Genomic DNA, 17922 nt, shown 5'->3' with positions numbered 1-17922 from the left:
AAACTTAAAAACAGAATGGCACTGATTTAAGTAGTCTATTCACAAGAAAAACAGTGGGGTTTTTAAAAACCGTTACAACATCAAAAGTTGTGAAAGATCAGATTGTTTGGGGAGATCGTTCCCTTGAGGAAAATCTGATGGATCTTCTGAAGAAAGTTATTATATAACCTACAAGAAAAAGGAGTTGAGGTTTCACCTCATAGAAATGTATTGGATGATTTTATTTAATTTTATAGTATCAAGGTTAACCGTAAAACATCAGCTTTTGTAAAAAAAAATAAAAACAACAACATTTGGCCAAAATGACAGCCAAGCCATTTTGAAACAAAATAAAAGCCTGCCATTTTCACTGGGCCAGAGGTGGAAGATGCTCAGGTTGACCTTTGCCCCCATGGCATTTGGCGAAACGCGTCGTCTCGAGTGACATTGACGACGTGTCTGGTTGGTCCCCACAGCTTTTATAGCCAATACAAACCCAAAACAAAAACAAAAAAAAGTGTTTCTTTGTCTTTTTACTTAAGTGTCTCTTTGTTGGTTTCCATATACCAATGGTTCTCAAATGCTTCTGCATCGGGACCCAGATTTTTACCCTGGCCACGAAGGCACAAAATAACAAATGAGTCAACACAGTATTACACAACCCAAGATGGTCTTTGTCCATAACCCTGTCCATGCCTTTCACAGCCAAACTTTTGGGTTCCGACCTCCCAGTTGAGAAACACTGACATAATATTGTTCTTTGTGTCCTCTCTCCACAGTAGGGGAACGCAACATCAATTCTGTAGAAGGTAAGATGGAAACAATGTGATAAATACCAGGAAGAACATTATACTAGGCATAGTAGGCTACAGAAAATTAGGGGCGAAACAAGTACTTTATTTTCAAGTAGTCAGCGATAAACTAGCTTGAAATAAAAAAAATCAAGGGGTTTGGAATGGATATGCATGTTTGTTTTTTTTAGACAGTATGATTATGGTCAACACACAAAAAAACACTTTTGGTCTAGCTTGTCACCACTAAATTGCATTGCATCAAATAAAATACCAGCAGCAAGCTGTCATTTTTGGAGGAATCTAAAGAAATATGTACTGAACTGCCTTCCCAATCATAGAAATAAAGCCCAAGAGGCATGTTTTTGAAACTTTGTGGGGGGGGGGATCCTCATTGTACTCATATTATTCTATTATGCTAAGCATAACTAGTTGAATCTCACTGTACATGTTCCTTGTTTGTGGAAGAATATTCTCTCAAACGTGCTGCTTTTGTGATCGCGATGGACGGCACACCATTGGATTATTTACAAGTGATGGTTTGCAAGAACACTCGTCATATGTGTCTCCACATTTTGGTTAACATTGCACAAATTGGCCACGTCCATTTGCATATCGTTGCTCTCGGGCAGAAACCTCCTAACTCCATATTCTAACTTTTTGAGCGTCCTACTTGATCATACTAGTGTCACACAAAAGTATCAAAAATAGCAGATCCGCAAGGTCGAAACGCGGTGCAAAGCGCCGCGTTTTGAGCTTGTAGATCTGCTATACTTTTGATACTTTTGAATTTGAATCCTGAAAAAGTTAGTTTTGGACATATGAGGTTTCCACCCGACAGAGACGATATCTAATTGATGGTCACCTTGGCCCTTTGCAGGCACTCTGCAGGCAGCGCGTTCTCCTCAATTAAACCATGAATCTTCCACTCAACACCGCAGGGTGACATCAAGTGTTGAGTAAGCACCAACTTATTCATTAACCCGGCTGAAGTGGGGGACATTTCACTTAGACATGCACTTCCTTCCTTTCCGCCATTTATCCTAGCAAATTTGGACACATCCCACAATGTATGTCCAAAAGGGTCCAAATGCTGATAAATCACCTTGAGTAAAGGAAGATTAAATAAACAAACTGGGGTACGGGACGACTGTGCTCTTCAGAAGTCCTCATAACTTTGAGCTAAAAAGATACACATTCTAAAGGCATAAACAACACACCAGAGAAGGAAGTGGAATATGTATACTTCTACGGAAAAAAAAGGAGTACTGCATATAAAATAAAATATATAGTACTATATAGGGCTGTTAACATTCCTCATAAATGAAATTCGAATATTGGTCTTAAAAATTGGCTAATATTCTAATATTATTATTATTATACTTTTTTTGTATGTTTATTTGACAGGGACAATACAGAAAAACGTATGTATCAAGTGCTCAGATCCAATAAAAAATATGTTTTGTTTGTTTTTATAACTTACGATACGTTGTTTTTTGTATTGTCTCTGTCAAATAAACATAAAAAAAAGGAAACCTTTTTTTATTTTGATCGAATATTAATTTCTATATTCGAATATACATTTTTCCCCATATTCGAGGAATATTGGAATATCAAATATTAATTTACCAGCCCTAGTTCTATAGTAATACATATATTAACTTAAGAGATCAAAATGTGTTTTTCCAAATTAGTTTTTCTCCGGATCGGGGACTGTGCCGATCCTCTTTCCGATATTGTAAATCATGCTGTGTAATGAAAGGCATTGCTGTGCCTATTGGATTTATACATGATTTGTTGGGTGAATTATACTTGGGTGCGTGCCGGGTATCGCGCACTGAAAATATCTACAAGCTCACACAGCATGGTAGATCAACTATTTTTGGCACCGACGCACAAGCGAAGTATAAATCACCACTTAAGAGGCTTGTTGTGTGTGTGGCCTCCCTTTCACATAGTCCTAGTGTTTCTTTCTCCATAGTAATTACAATAAGACAACATCATCACCCACCTGGCTGTTCATGTCTGTTCCTCTGTCTGAGGCTGTGATTGGCTGTCACCTTGAGTTTCGTCTTCTCCTCCTCCTCCTCCTTCTTCTTCCTCCTCTTCCTCCTCAGCCGTTTCAGCCTCCGTCTTCCCGTCGCCCTCGATCGTCTTCTGTTCCTCCTCATGCACCTCCTCCTTGCTGCGGTCTCTGTCCATAGCCGCCACCTCATCATCCTCCTCATCCTCCTCCTCCTCCTCCTCCTCCTCCTCCCCCTGTTCTCTAACCTCCATCTCTCCCTCACTGTCCTCGGCGTGAGCCTCCTCCTCCCCCATCTCCCCTTCCTCCTCCTCCTCCTCCTCCTCCTCCTCCTCACCTCCTCCTACGTCGCCGCCGGCGCCCCCGTCGTCTCCTTCTTCTTCATCACTGAAGGGCCCTTTGCCCTCCTCCACCCTGCGGGCGGTGTGGGCGAACCACTCCCTCACCTGCTCGTAGCTCATGCTGGACTTGGTCACCAGCTCGTCCAGGTCCTTCTCGTTCAGGACGCGGTACTTGAGGTAGTGCTCCTTCAGAAAGGTTTTGCCCGTCTTCACCTGATCACGAGCATAAAAGGGAAAACAAAGAAAACAATGTATTAATAAAGTTAAATTATTAACCCATTCAATCCGGGAATGCAGCCGTGTCATTTTAAGATTTCTTTGGCTAGTCAAAAGATAACAGATGTACAAGCTCATAGCGCGGCACCGCTATGAGCTTGTAGATCTGCTATTTTTGAAAAATCGTGAAAATGTGCGAACATTTATAACTCAAATCTTTGCTTCTGGGGGCGGGGGGGGGGGGGGGGGGTCAACTTTTCCATGTCAAGGACCCCCAAAATGATATGTATTTGGCCACAGAACCTATTTTTATGTACTACATAAATAATTTCATGTGCGCTCATTTCCAAATACAAAGGCAATTTACACACCCTAAAAATCTTCTTCTTTTTTTGCATTAGTAAATACAAAATAAAGGTTTACAGAGTGATAGAGAGATAACATGTGAGAGGCTATTTAGCATGGCTATGATTACAGTTGTGCCTTGAGATTTTGACTTGCCCTTAATGGTGTCATTTGCAAACCATCGCTGTATACAAGTTAACTCATACAGATTTAATGCCACTCATTCAACTGCTGGATACATTTAACACACCGAATTATATCTTCATATGTATAAACAGACTCTCTTCTCGATTCCACCACCTCTTTTTGTACATTTTCATTCAGTTTTCATACAATGTATACAATGTCCACGTATGTTGAAGCCTTTTTTGCTGCAAATTAAAATGCAAAACATGTCATGCTACCTTAACATTTTGATAATATGAAAGTCACACAGACCTTGATGGCAGTGGCGCCTTCCTGTGCTGAACGTTTGCAGGCGTACGGCCTGCGCGTCCTCCTGGACCAGCCACGGAAACGCTTACGAGGCTTCTTCGGGGTCTTGGTCACACCATTCAGAGCCTCATCCACCTTAAATCAACCAATCAAATTCATGAATCATTAGCCAAAGTGAATCAATAATTGCAGTTGCAGGTTTTGCATTTAATCTCCATCAAAGCTTGTACATGTATGCTACTTTTGGCTTGGGTGGATACAGTTCCCAGTTTGACAGTCTGTTCTCCATCACTTTCTGCTGTCTATTATCTTCAAATAGTGCAGCATGTTTTCAAAGGAATGTTTTTTTACCTGAGGAGGAAGATCAGTACTGCCTGCGGTAACTTTAAGTAAGCATTCTGTGTGTCTCATGCTGCGAGTTTGCGCACCGCTTGTGCCGTGAGAGTGATATGCGCAGTGGGCTCACAAACATCCTCTTCATCCGGTCTGCGTCTCAGGGGAGATTAATGTTTGTCCCAAATACATATTTTAATGTCCCACGGACGACGGGATGCCGGTAGTCTCGAGTGACTAAAGATCTTACATTGTCTGTCTCAGATTGCATTTTGTCACGCTGCTCCAATTTAAGCTATGTACTGTATGTGTGTGTGTGTGTGCTCCTGTACTATAGCACAGCATGGGCAGTTTTAATATTCATTTTAAAGATCAGTAGAATGAATTCCAATGTAGATTTTATGTATGAGTTAAGATAGTAGCCTACAGTAGGTAAGACATCAATGCATTTCTGTGCCTAGTGCCTACTGTACATGTTTCCTAGCCGTACGTCCTCAGAATACACAAGGGACATCATGTATTGCATGAGACACTGAAAAAGAGCTGTATTGATATAATGTACCGTCCACCTCAATGGCATTTCATTTTAGTTTTTCCTTTTTTCCTATGCGTCTGTCTTCATGTGTGTGTATATCTTTGTTTGTTTATTGCATTAGCAAATGTTGGAAATTATATTAATAAGTAAAACAAAACAAAAACAAGTAGATTTTCATACCGAACTGAAATGAACTGAATCCAACAAACCACACTAAATGGTAAATAAACCACACTATGCTTATGAAATGGTTGACTGTAATGTTAGAGTAAGTCATATTAGTGAGTCATAGTAAAGTCATAGTAAATGGGCTAAACATGCCAGACCGGTTGATCATTTTTAAGTTGCACTGGGAATGGTATGTAATAGCGTAATAGCATAAACTACCACAGCTACTGATGACAATAACTGTTGAGTTATGATATAGAAAGGTACCTTGCCACTCTGGTAGAGGTAGTACCACTTGAGGTTGCTGTTCTTGCAGGCGTAGCGCGTGTCTCCGAACCAATTGACGATGTAGGTCCGAGGCAGGCCACTGTCCTCCGCCATCTTGTCGTACTCCTCGGACGTGGGCCACTGGGTGCGCACGAAGGCCGACTTCAGCACGTGGAGCTGCTCCGGCGTCTTCTTCATAATTTTCCGCGAGGAGGGGGGCGTAGTGGACCGACGCTCATGAGCGGGGGTGGAGGACGAGGTACCAGCCGCCGCCGCCTTCTCGGCAGTGTCGCCGCCGTCGGCCATTTTGGCGTCGGCGTCTTTGGCCAGCTCCGCGGCAACCGCCATTTTCCGTCTCTCGGTGAACCAGGCGTCGACCTCGCGCCGCGTCAGCTTGGTCTCGGCGCGCAGGCGGCTCAGCTCCTCGTCCGACGGCGTGTCCGAATCCTGGAAGCTGGCCTCCAACACCAGCAGTTGCTCCGGGGTCTTCTCCTTGAACTTCTGAGGGGTGAAGTCCGGGAAGGCGTTGCGGAACTTGACCCGCGGGTCGCTCGAGGGCGAGGAGGAGGAGGACGACGAAGAACCGGGAGGGTTGGCCGTCGTCGGGGAGTTGTCGCTGGCGGCGTCGTCGCTCGAGTCGATGACGATGGTCGTCTCGCTGTTGGGGGTGGCGTTTTTGTTACCGCCGCTACTGTTTCTGCTACCGCCTCCCGGTGCTGCGGCTATTCTGCTCGTCAGCGGCGGCGGATCGTTCAGCGGGAGCCCGTGTTGGTCCTTTGAGTTGCGCTGGTTGTAGCGCGTGTCGCTGAACCATTTCTTGATTGCGCGCTTGGTGAGGTTGGTGATGCGCATCAGCCGTGAGATCTCTGCCTCCGTGGCAAACTGCCGCCGACCGTAGCTGGCCTTCAGCTCGGCCAGCTGCTCTTTTGACTTCTTGGGCTTGGCACCGAGCAAGTCTTGGTTCAGAGGACTGCTGTTGGCGGTTGAACCCTGAGAGAGAGAAGACGTCAAAATACAGAAATACATTATAGTAGCATTTCTACTTCACAGTCAGTGGTGAAGATATTTCAGAACACAAACACACCCACACAGGTTGAGTAATCTACAGCACTTACACTAATATTTTCAACAGTGCTTTCTGACGCTCGACTCTGATGTTTGTAGACTTAACGACTTAGTAACTTAGTCAAACTCTTTTTGACGCTAGTCTCTGATGTTTTTTTTTTTTGTCACTTAGATTTTTATTAGATTTTTCACACACACACACACACACACATACAACATATAAAAATAAAATAAAAACACAATGGGAGACAGACTACGCATAAGTAAAAACAAAAGATCAACAGGGAAACACATATCATTTCAATTCAGTCATGACTGTAATATCACAAGGGCTTGAATTATTTATCATTATTATTTTTTGTTTATATTATTTTTCCTCACTCTCTGGGGGAGCCTAGGTATATCGTCTGGTTCTTTATCTAGTCTTCCTCTCATTATACTTTACATCCCCTCTTTATCATTAATTTGCTTTTCAAAATCCCCCTCTTTATCTGAATTATAATGTGACTTAAAAAAGAAAATCAGTTATTTTGTACTGTCTCCACATATAAAAGAAACAAGACAAAAATGTGACTTCCAAACACGGGGTAAAAACCTCTGTGACCCCTAAACCCTCCTAACAGGGTGTGGGGGCAAACCCCATCCTAAATGGGGGCCCCACCCTAGGCAACTAGTTCTAATCCCATCCTTGGGTTTCCCCAGCGACTAGCCATCCTCCTCTTAACATAAAAACCTCGTAGTCTCTGATGTTTTAAGACTAAACGACTTAGTAACTTAAGTCAAACTGAAGCCCAGCAAAACATGAATCCAGAGAAAGATTTTTTCAATCCTTCACCTGCGTCTTTGATTCCATCGTGGACGTCTCGGACACTTTGGCCTGGCTGCCTGCGGTGGCAGAAGAAGCGACCGTCAGAGTGATGGGGGAGGCCACCGGCATGGTGCCTCCATTGCCGGAAACCTGCGTGACAACTAGTCCCGGCTGGCCCACGATTTGGCACGTCTGGAAAATGGACTGCAGGCCGTTGGTAGCCGCGGCAAGGTTGGCGGGGATGACGGTGATGGTCTGTGGCACAGCCTGCACCGTGCCGTTGAACTTCTTCCTTCTGGCCTCCTCCACCTGCAGGGCAGCGACACGTAGACACACAAGACTATTAGAATCACCCGGAGATTTGGCTTACCATGCATGTGCCATCTGTACCAAGTGACAACAAGGTGTCCCGATACTGGAAGATATAGGACCAGGTGGAGATGAGGAGTTCCCTATGCCCAGTCTGTTATTTTAAAGAATAAAGAGGCTGTGTTTATAATATTTTACTTTTATAATTGAAAAGAACAGAAAACAAAAGCTGTGTTGTCTTGGCAATCACAAACAGCTGTTACAGATTGTTTACTACTGTTATGGTTACATGTAGTTTAACATATTATGATTATCATGTTATCATTAACGGACACCTGAGAGCCAGTCAGAAATATCAGTTTTATAAATTATAATTATTCCCTACATATGCTTGGATGGGGTTACTAACGTTAAGACACTGATGGCATAGTTAATAATGCCAATCCAAATCTAAAGCCCTTTAGATTCTAAAGCTGTAGATTGCTACAAATCGTGCAGACAAACATGCTAGATTTAGAGTACTATGATATCTACAGTATAGCCTGATTTCACCAAATAGACAATTATGAATGGTCTAAGAAAGAAACATATCAGTCCAACCATGCTGTTTCTAATTCTTATAAGAGGCTGTTTGTTGACCACGAAAACTACCAGGTACTGCTTAGCAAGGAGGCTGAGCCTCTGGTAAGGTTTTCATTAAGTGAAATGCACGGGCTCATTGAGGGAAAGTTTATTTTGCTTTCCTTTTTCTGCAGCACGGTAAATGTTCCCCGCATAGAGCTCTGATTGCAGAGGAGCGCGTGGTCTCAAAATCAACATTTCTATCACCTCTGCCATTAACTGAAAACTAGTAGTAGACACTTTTTCCATACTGGCTATTCAACTAGATCAGTCCGTTTCATGCCCATTCCCAATCAACAGCTTAAGATACACAGAATAGGACGACTAACATTCGGTATCTACTGAACTAGGTACCGTTTCATGTAAGAAACATCTGGAAACCTACAGTACATGAGGTAATATCCTGAATCACAGTGGATCTCAACCTTTTCAGGCCGCAATCCACCAAAATAATGTATTATTAATATTTGAGCTGGGGAGAGCCCCGCCCTGATAAGCACATGGAATTGTAGGAGTTGAGGCATTACATTTAGTTTGACTCGGTTCCACAGAAAGATATTGTGAAAATAGCAGATCTACAAGCTCACAACAGCTATTTTCTAAATGTTTGCCGCTTTCTTAAGTTATTTGACAATTTGGCCAATGTTTAACCAGTTTGTTGATTCATTTTGATGCAGTAATGGTCTTTTTTTCATGTATTTATTTTTTTAGGTATTAGGTTATTTAGACAACGTTTCGTGAATAAATCTTCTTCAGGCATCCGGATGCCTGAATAGTGTCTATTCACCGAAACGTTGCCTACATAAAGTTGTCCTTATTGTACAAGTGTAGACGGTGTGCAGGTCATTATTTTATTCTATACGTCTGATCCCTGCTTACGCACCCGTTTCTGAGCTGATCAGGCGTGCAAAAGACTTTGTAGTTTCCTAGGTATTAGGTATTAAACGTCCTTAAATTGTCACTTTACTGTCATCTGGGGATCCCGCCCAATCATGTGGGGACCCCCCTGGGGGTTCCGACCCACAGGTTGAGAACCACTGCCGTATCAGACAGTTCCTCGTACACATAGGCACAAAATGTTTGATGACAAGGTTGTAAAGCACCCACCTCCTCTGGCGTCCAGCTGACTCCGTGTTTGAGCCGCTGAGCCGAGAACCACACTTTTATCTGCTCCTCGCTGAACTTGGTCTGTGACGACAGTCCCATGATCTCCGACACAGAGGGATAAGGGAACCTACGATACAAATACAATTGTTTATGTTAGTTTAGATTGGTCTACATCCGCTGTGTACATTTCTTTGAGCCTGAGAATTTAGGAAGCTGAAGAGAGGAGATTAAGCCCGAGTTATAATTTCTTGCACATCATGACGTGTTACTGAAAATAGCCAATCTACAAGGTCACACCGTGTTGCAGTGGGACGCTTATTGTGAGCTTGTATATCTGCCATTTTCGGAGCAAATCACGCTATAGGCACCACTGTACCAGAAAGACAAACATTTCTATTCAAATTTAACAACATGAGGATACGTTTCAGAAAAGGCAGATTCCATCTGCATATAATGTCTCAACAGTCTCAAACAAAATGACAATTACTTTGTGGGTTTTATTTTGGTTGATATGAAAATCAGACCCTTAAGAGACTTTTTCCCCCCGGGTCTTTATTGATAGCGACAGTGGAGATAGACAGGAAACGGAGAGCAAGAACAGGGGAACGACAAGCAGCAAATAGTCCACCCGGACCGGGAGTCGAACCGGGGACTCAAAGTCAGGCATTAGAGCCTAAGTAGTACATACCCTATCCACACAGCTATCAGGCGCCCAACACTTTGACACTTAAAAGCAGTAAGGTAGTTACTTTGTTTGCTTTTCTAGGGCAGATTAGTTATGATGACTGTCCTCTCCGTCATTGGTTAATGTTCAGTGACGGGGAAGAAGCATGAGGAATAAATCAAAACCCTAATCAAGACAGTAAGTGAAGCATAAAATACTATGGACTTGAGACTCACCATAAGTGTTACCACAAAGCTCCGCCCACCCACGAATGTATATTTGTTTCAAATATCACACAAAAAAATATATAGGAGCACGCAACAAGTGTTAATTTCTTTAGTTACTATATACAATATGCTTACGGTAGGTCCCTAATTGCACTTCTTAGTTTAATAGTGGTCTACCTCATGTGTTTTTATGTATGCAACATGAACCCTGGTCCCAATATGAGAGAGATACTTCATTTAGTTCTACTTACTGTATGTGTATTTTATACAGACATGGTTAGAGTGACGAATACAACTTTAACCTTCTTCCAAGCATGGCAATATGACCATCTTCAGAACATTTTACATGTGCTTCTGAAAAACTCACTTCTCTAGACGCCAGTGAACACAATGTTACAGTAGGCTGTCGAGTTAACAGACTAAGATGTTCATAACCCACTTCCTGTTGATATCAGCAAAGAGTATTCATTAACAACAACAACAACATCTATTACAAGAGTATTTTCCTAGACTTTTTTTCTCACGAGAAAACTGAACAGATGCCAAGAGTCAAGCGCTGAGTGAGGCTAGTGTGTGTTTACACTCACTGGTTGACATGGATGCCAAAGGGAGGCGGGGTGCATTCTGTCTGTGATCACTCCTTGTCCTCGTGAGTTAACCCGTTAAAACCGGGAAAGCATACAGTGTCATTTTAGATTTGAGACTTTGGCTATTAAAAAAATAGCAGATATACAAGCTCATAGCGCGTCACTTTCTGCCGGGCTATGAGCTTGTAGATTTGCCTTTTTTTATCACACAAATTTGTGCAAATCTTGCACAAACTCACGTCTGCATGCAACTCTGAGACACGAGTACAGTATGCGCATGGACACATGCGTGAAGGCACTAAGAATGCCTCCATTGTTTTCACAAAATCAATTACAGTAGAGCCAAACCTCAAGCAAAATGTTTCTGTGCCCAGCATTCTAGTTCCAGTGTTCTACAGGACAGAATCATCAGGCTTACATAATATCCTGCCATGATTTATTATTTGGTCCTGTGACGTTGTTGCTTAAAAAGGACCACTTCACCCATTTTCAATCTTAACTCATTGAGTGCCAGAATTGCCAGAATTATTTCAGAATGATGTTGTCGCAGTGCCAGAGTTTTTTGTACTATCTTCACCCATTACATGTGGAAAAAAATTAAAGTCATTGTTCTTTTAAACACCCCAAATATGAAATCTGGATCACGACAACAATGCACGACAACAATGGCTTCTATTATAGCATACTAACTTTCCAGGAATAGAAAGCCTGCACAGCCCTCCTTTGAGACATAGATTGAGGAGACAAAAATGTTAACATATTATAATGAGCATTAGTGAGGAGGACCAATCATTTGCGTGATCCGATGATGGTAGGCGGGTTTCGTTGTCCTTGAAATTTGGAAAACTATTTCCTTCTTCTCATTGACATATGAGAGCAGATAGCAATACTTAATTCACTGCACTCTCACAAAAACTCTCTTATAAGCCATCGCACATGGCAATCACAAAAACACCAGATATACAGGCTGACAAGCAAGCAATGACATGCAATGCGTTGTCAGGTTGCAGATCTGTTCTTTTTGACGAGTTACGCAGTATCATTAGGCGTTCCTCTTGTTGCACATAACCCTTCGGTACAAATGACCCCCTTTTTCTCTTTCCCCTTTATATTAAAACACAGAAGAGTTTTGTGAATGAGGAACAGTGACTTAACTCATTCACTGCCACAATTATTGCTGGCCGCGTTTGCCCACTGCCAGAGATTTTTCATCGAAAAAAAAAGGTACTCAGGAGCCGAGATACAGAATTTTAAAGTTTTAAGTTAACAAGGAAGTGGATGGGAGTCTAGATCTTTAAACAATCATATCTGCTTGGTCTTTGGGTCAAATTTGAAACAAAAACAAAAAAATAAAAAAAATTAAGAGAAATAAAAAATAATTACGTTTTTGACGTCAGTGGCAGGATTGGTAAACGGGAAAAATTACGTTTTTTACGTCAGTGGCAGTGAATGAGTTAACTTGTGCACCTGTATCCATATAAAATTATTAACTGGCATTTTTTTTTTTTTTACTTTGCATGATTTTGACCAGTAGATGGCTGACCAATGCTGCATGATGGCAATGAATGTCGATTTATTTAGTGCATACTTTGCACAATGTTTTAGTGTTTACTTGGGAACAGGAGTGATCCAGATTTCATATTTGGGGTGTTTAAAAGAACAATGACAATGATTTTTTTTCCCACATGTAATGGGTGAAGATAGTACAGGTGCCGTCTCAAGTAGAATTGTACTTGAGGCGGCATGACATCAGTAAGTGCAATGCCAGGCAGCCCTTTTCTTTAATTAGAAATGTTGCAGGCAGTTATCAAAACGAACACTAGAGTGCACATGTGGACAATTTTCTGATTTTGATAAGGCATTGGTTCTCAAAGTGGGGTCCGGGGACCCCCAGGGGTACTTGAGGGGATACCAGGGGGTCCCCAGCTAAATACTTTATAGGAACCAAATGGACCCTTATGGGTCTGTAACTCTGAGAGTGTACAAATGGAACCAAATGGACCCTAACGGGTCCATTTGGTTCCATTTGTACACTCTCAGAGTTAAATTAACATTGATTTTACAATATGAATTGGGGTCCCAGAGATAGAAATGCCATTAATTGGGGGTCTGTATAGCCTAATGCATGTCAAACGGGGGGGGGGGGGGGGGGGTCCTTAAATTACAATGATTGAGAATCACTGCTAGAGCCGTAAAAATCTTCTCTTATGGGGGTCCCTGGCTTATCTCTTCAAATGGGGGTCCGCGGGCTAATAAGTGTCAATTTGGGGGTCCTTGACATGAAAAAGTTTGAGAACCACTGTGATAAGGCACACGTGTTTCTTTATTTATGCATGCATGACTATGAGCAAAAGACTTTCACCCAAACTTCCATACTTTTCCGGCTCTGGAAAAAACAGCAATTCATAATTCCACCCTTTCCCAGACCGGCACAAGCACCCTGCTGTGTATGCTGCGGTACCTGTTGTATGCGCTGACCAGCAGTACATTGTTGTCCATGGCGGTGTTGTAGGTGGGGATGCTGCTGATGGGGATGAGGAGCTGGGTCTGAGTCTGGGGGCTGCTGTTGTTCTGATGGTTCTGTAAGGCGGACAGAACCTGAGCCAGTGTCCCCGGGGGCAGCATCGTGGCACCTCCGTGGCCAGAGGTGACGTGGGTCTTGAACTGGAGCATGTTGTGGCTGCCGACCATGATGTTCGGATGCACAGATTGGACCTGTATCTGCGCCGCCGTGGAAACGGGAATGAGCCGAGGGGAGGGGGCGACCGCGGAAACCGGGGCGGGGGAGAGGGTGGGAGGCCCCTTGTCGTCGTCGTCATCGTCTTCATCCTCGTCGTCGCTTTCCACCTTGATGACGTCGTCGGCGGACATTTTGTGCGCGCCGCCGACAAACTTCTTGGGCTCGGCCCTGCTCCTGATCCTCATGATGGGGGTCTTGCTGAGGGCGATGCCACGGCAGGACGTCTCCACCTCCACCTCGTCCTCCTCCATCTTGACGAAGCTGCCGTCGAACGTCAGGTCGTTGACCGTCTGCTGGAAGACGGTCTGGTTGTTGCGCCTCACCATCGTCCGCGTGAAGCTGTCCTCGCCAGGGTGGTGCCGCGAGTTGTGCTCCATCAGGGCGTCGTACCTGGAGGGATGGGGGAGAGAACAGCATGTTTTACATTTCAGTTAAGTCAAGTTTAATGTACGAGTACGATTTTTCCTTCCTTTCTGGCTCCTTTCTGGCTTAACAACACCAATAGCGCACACCTAACGCCCAAGGGTTGATGCCGAGAAATGTCCCAAACAAACACAGTAATAAAATAAGAAATCACAAGTGGAGGGAAAAGTCTTTGCAGATACAGACACCCAACAACACACTAATGGGTTATAAGTGATGATTGAGATGCATGCAAGACAAGACGGCGGTCTGATTCAAAGCCAGGTCCTCTCGCTCACAAGGAGCAAGTGGTCTGTGCACTAACTGGCTAAGCCTCCAGGTACCGCTATACATTGTTTTTAGGAAAATCCTACTTGTTACACCTTTAAGTTGTGGTTATTAACACACACACACACACACACACTTTCCTACTACCTCTTTGTGTGGAAGTCACACTCCATGCAGACGTAGGAGGAGTTGAGCACTATGTCCGGATGCTCCGTGTCCACATGCACGGTGAACAGGTTGAGCTCCGACGTCTGGAAGCTGCAGTACTTGCACTCGTAGCCTCCCTCTGCCATGTTGGAGTCCATGTAGTGGTCCGACACCTGCCTACCCTCCGAGTCCTCGTGACCCTTCTCGTTGGAAATGTCCGCGGGCACGCTGGCGTTAGTCCCACTGTTGCCGTGCGCCTCCTCGGCGGCAGCTATGTCTGTAATGTCCTCCATCTCCTGGTCCGAGTCCTGGCGGGCCTCTCGCGGAGGCACCATGCAGGGAGTGGTGGTCTTCCGCCGGCTCGCCATCCTGGCTGTGTGCTCTCTCTCTCTGGGGGGCTGCGTTTGCCGTCGGAGTGACTCAAAGCTGTGTCTTAGTTGGAGCTGTATAGGGTTTCTTATGGCGCCATAAAAGCAGGGTGGCTCATGTGTGTTCAAATGTGCATTTAATCACCGTTTAATCTTCAATTCCTGTGCGAGAGAATGACAAAACAAATTGTTATGGATTATTTTAAAGACATTTCTGCTCTCTGGAAAAATGCAGTCAACTGAGGGTAGAGAGTAAACTGTAGAGACTAATCGCAAACTGATGCTGGTTGTAGTAGACAATATCCAGAGAATGAGCTGAGAGAAATGAGTGAAATGGGGTAGAAAACTAGTTGAGAGGAGAAATATTTAAATACTTTCCTCTTGCTAACAAAATACACACCAGAGATAGGGCTAAAAACACTTGAAAATATACTATGGGTGTTCACAACTGTCAATGACTCATTCATGTCCACACAAGTATCACCTATTTTGTATTAATTACTACTAGTTAACCTAGGTTGGAGAGGTTCCGTTAAAATCCTCCTAATGTTTACATGTCATGTCTACATCAACATAATTGGCTGATTTAAACTAAATGGTTCAAAATTGTTAAAAAAGAAAAAGTATTAAAAAGTTTATTGATTGATTGAATACTTTATTAGACAAATGTAAACAGCACGAGGTACAGTCAGACACACAGGCTAAAAGGATAACACAAAAAAAGTCCTGGGGACTCAAAGTATTCCAGGATTCAAAGTATACTTGCACGTGATTTTACCAGTAGGATTGATTCATGTAAAGACTTTGATTTCTCTTGAAATAAATAAGTGCTGCTGTGATTCTGTTTAATGTGCTTCATGGGCATAAATGATGCATGAACAAAGTCATGTTACCAAACCAAACTTGTATCAAATGGAAACTATGGCATACAAATTCACCGCTGTGAAACATAAGCAATCAAACTGTAAAAATTGTGACATTTTCAGTACGAAGCTTCATAGGTGATTCTCCAAGCTGTACCTTGCATTGATCCTGGAGATATTTGTTGTCTTTAATAATGTCTCAATATTGCATAACTGCATAATATTGATGTGCCAGGCACCCACAGAACAGTCACATTTGAATAAAGTGATTGTTTCTAACCGTTACATTTGCCACTAACACAATCACTACTACGTCTTCTGCTTTGGACACATATATATATATATATATATATATATATATATATATATATATATATATATATATATATAATGTATACATGGTGGTCTTGGACAGTCACAGGCCATGAGGATGAAATGTTCAGTAACCACCTATGAAATGCATAATGACATCTGTCATCTGTTGATCAGCTTGCTGGGTGGCATTCATTTATCCATTTGCAAATCAGTGCACAAATGCAACCTTAATGTACCGATGTATTGCACTGTCAGGGTTAAATCAACAGATTTTAATACTTGGCAATGTGCGTATATGTGGCGTTTTCTGTCATGAGAACAACAACAACAACAGAAACAAGAACAATCACAACATCCTCTTTCCAACAACTATGTTAGCTACATTTTGTGGGAACGTGTATTCTTTTTTTTCTTCTTCTCCAAAAGTGTCAATGGGTGTCGTGTGCAAACTGTTAATATTCACACACAGCAACCACGACATCTCAACAACTTATATGTACATGTGGCGTGTGTTGTTGTTTTGTTTTACCTTGTGCCGTTGTTGTTGTTAACACACATCATTGTGTTTGCAAACAGCTAGCCGTTAGCATGCTAGCAGCGTCTGTTCTCCAGAGCTGTGATGGGGGGGGGGGGGGTTGGGGGGTGATACGCACACAGTCTTCCGCCTTAGTTCCTTCCTTCAACGTACCTACCGACTATAGTACCGAGACTGACTCACACACTGGCGGCGGCGGCGCGACGCGGAGCACATCTGTCTCACCTCACCACCACCACCACGCTGTGTTCACCGTCGCGTCGCATTGTTCACTTTGTTCCCCCCCGTGCATTAAAAACGCTGCACTGTGTACGGCCTGAAAAAAAAACACACATACACACACAGCAACACACTGATAGTTCACCACCGAATCTGACGATGATGATGGGCATATTTTTTTTTGTATTCGGTTGTAAAGCTCACGCGTTTTTTCACAGAACTTCCGGTCAGTGTTTTTCAAAATAAAGGTTGAAGACTCTGTAGCTCAGAGCTACCTTAGATAATGGGGGTGGTTATTGATTATTGCAAGTGAGGGGAAAATAACACCAGCAGTCAAATGCCAATCTATTAAAGTAATAATACTCGTTGTATATGTCTTGAGAGAGTAGACAATTGTTGACAGTCTCAGGACGGTTGCGTAGTATCACTGAAAGAGCAGCAGGCGACATAAGGCGAAAGTAATGCCTGTTTTTGGTTTTCATTATTTCACTTGTAAAATGTTGTGTTCCTAGGATGAGCGGGCGAGACGCGGTTTCTGATTGGCTAAGACGGGGGTAGGGAGCGCTCGGTCGGCTGTGTTCACTCAGACCGTGCCCGAGGCGGTGTTGACTTCTCTGAGGTACAGACACTAGGGGGGGCGAGGATTTACGATTATTTCTGTCCCTATCGTGACATAATTGGACGGCGCTGAGTCGGCTGAAGGGGACCATAACGTTCGGCACAGCGACTTCTAGCTCGTTTTAGCTCGCTCGGCGGTGCCTCTCGTGGCTCAAGTCCCCTTCAGACGGCGCGCCGCCGTCGGATTGTCCGAAAACAAGCGCTCCTTCGCCCTGCTCATCCTAGAAATACAAATTTAGCGTGGACTTGAGTTTGGGCCTATGGTTTGGTATGGGTTTATGGGAGACAAGGCTCAAACGTTTTATTTTGAAAGCTAAATGTGTGGAGTTGAAACAACAATCCTGTGAACTTGACACATTTTCTTACCTCACAACGTCAGTGCAGAATATTCGTGCGTCCTTGCGTCATCGTGAGGCGACTATTTTTTCCACCTTTGATTCCATAAATTAATTCCACTGCCTTCAGGTAAAAGAGATGTGATCTTATGACTGTGATAAAAAGCAGAGAACTTTTATCTGTTTAAGGGTGCGTCTCAAAAGTGCTTTGTTTTTACCACCTTCTTCCTTGGACCTCTCCTTGCGTACCCTGCTGCACGCCTGAGTGTAG

At 43.3% G+C, this 17922-nt stretch overlaps 1 protein-coding gene and 1 long non-coding RNA gene across 2 annotated transcripts; both read right to left on the bottom strand.

Annotated features, from left to right (window-relative positions):
• Positions 1-206: 206 nt before the first annotated feature.
• Positions 207-3006, bottom strand: LOC308095860. Its single transcript, XR_013934084.1, has 2 exons — positions 2782-3006; positions 207-779 (listed from the first exon to the last, which is right to left on the bottom strand). It is a non-coding gene; the product is annotated as an uncharacterized lncRNA (long non-coding RNA).
• Positions 3007-3008: 2 nt separating this feature from the next.
• Positions 3009-16835, bottom strand: LOC308095494 (zinc fingers and homeoboxes protein 1-like; the record flags this gene model as incomplete). The annotated part of the gene is made up of 8 exons (XM_080442551.1): positions 16637-16835; positions 14399-14928; positions 13283-13951; positions 9344-9470; positions 7334-7615; positions 5434-6423; positions 4134-4265; positions 3009-3347 (listed from the first exon to the last, which is right to left on the bottom strand). Coding segments are annotated over exons 2-8 (2907 nt in total), but the record flags the coding sequence as incomplete, so codon positions are not given.
• Positions 16836-17922: the final 1087 nt, after the last annotated feature.

The sequence above is a fragment of the Gymnoscopelus braueri genome (assembly GCF_963280865.1).
Source record: "Gymnoscopelus braueri genome assembly, chromosome: 11".
Lineage (NCBI taxonomy): Eukaryota > Metazoa > Chordata > Actinopteri > Myctophiformes > Myctophidae > Gymnoscopelus > Gymnoscopelus braueri.
The sequence above is the reverse complement of the archived record's forward strand: the minus strand, read 5'-3'. Positions and strand labels throughout refer to the sequence as shown.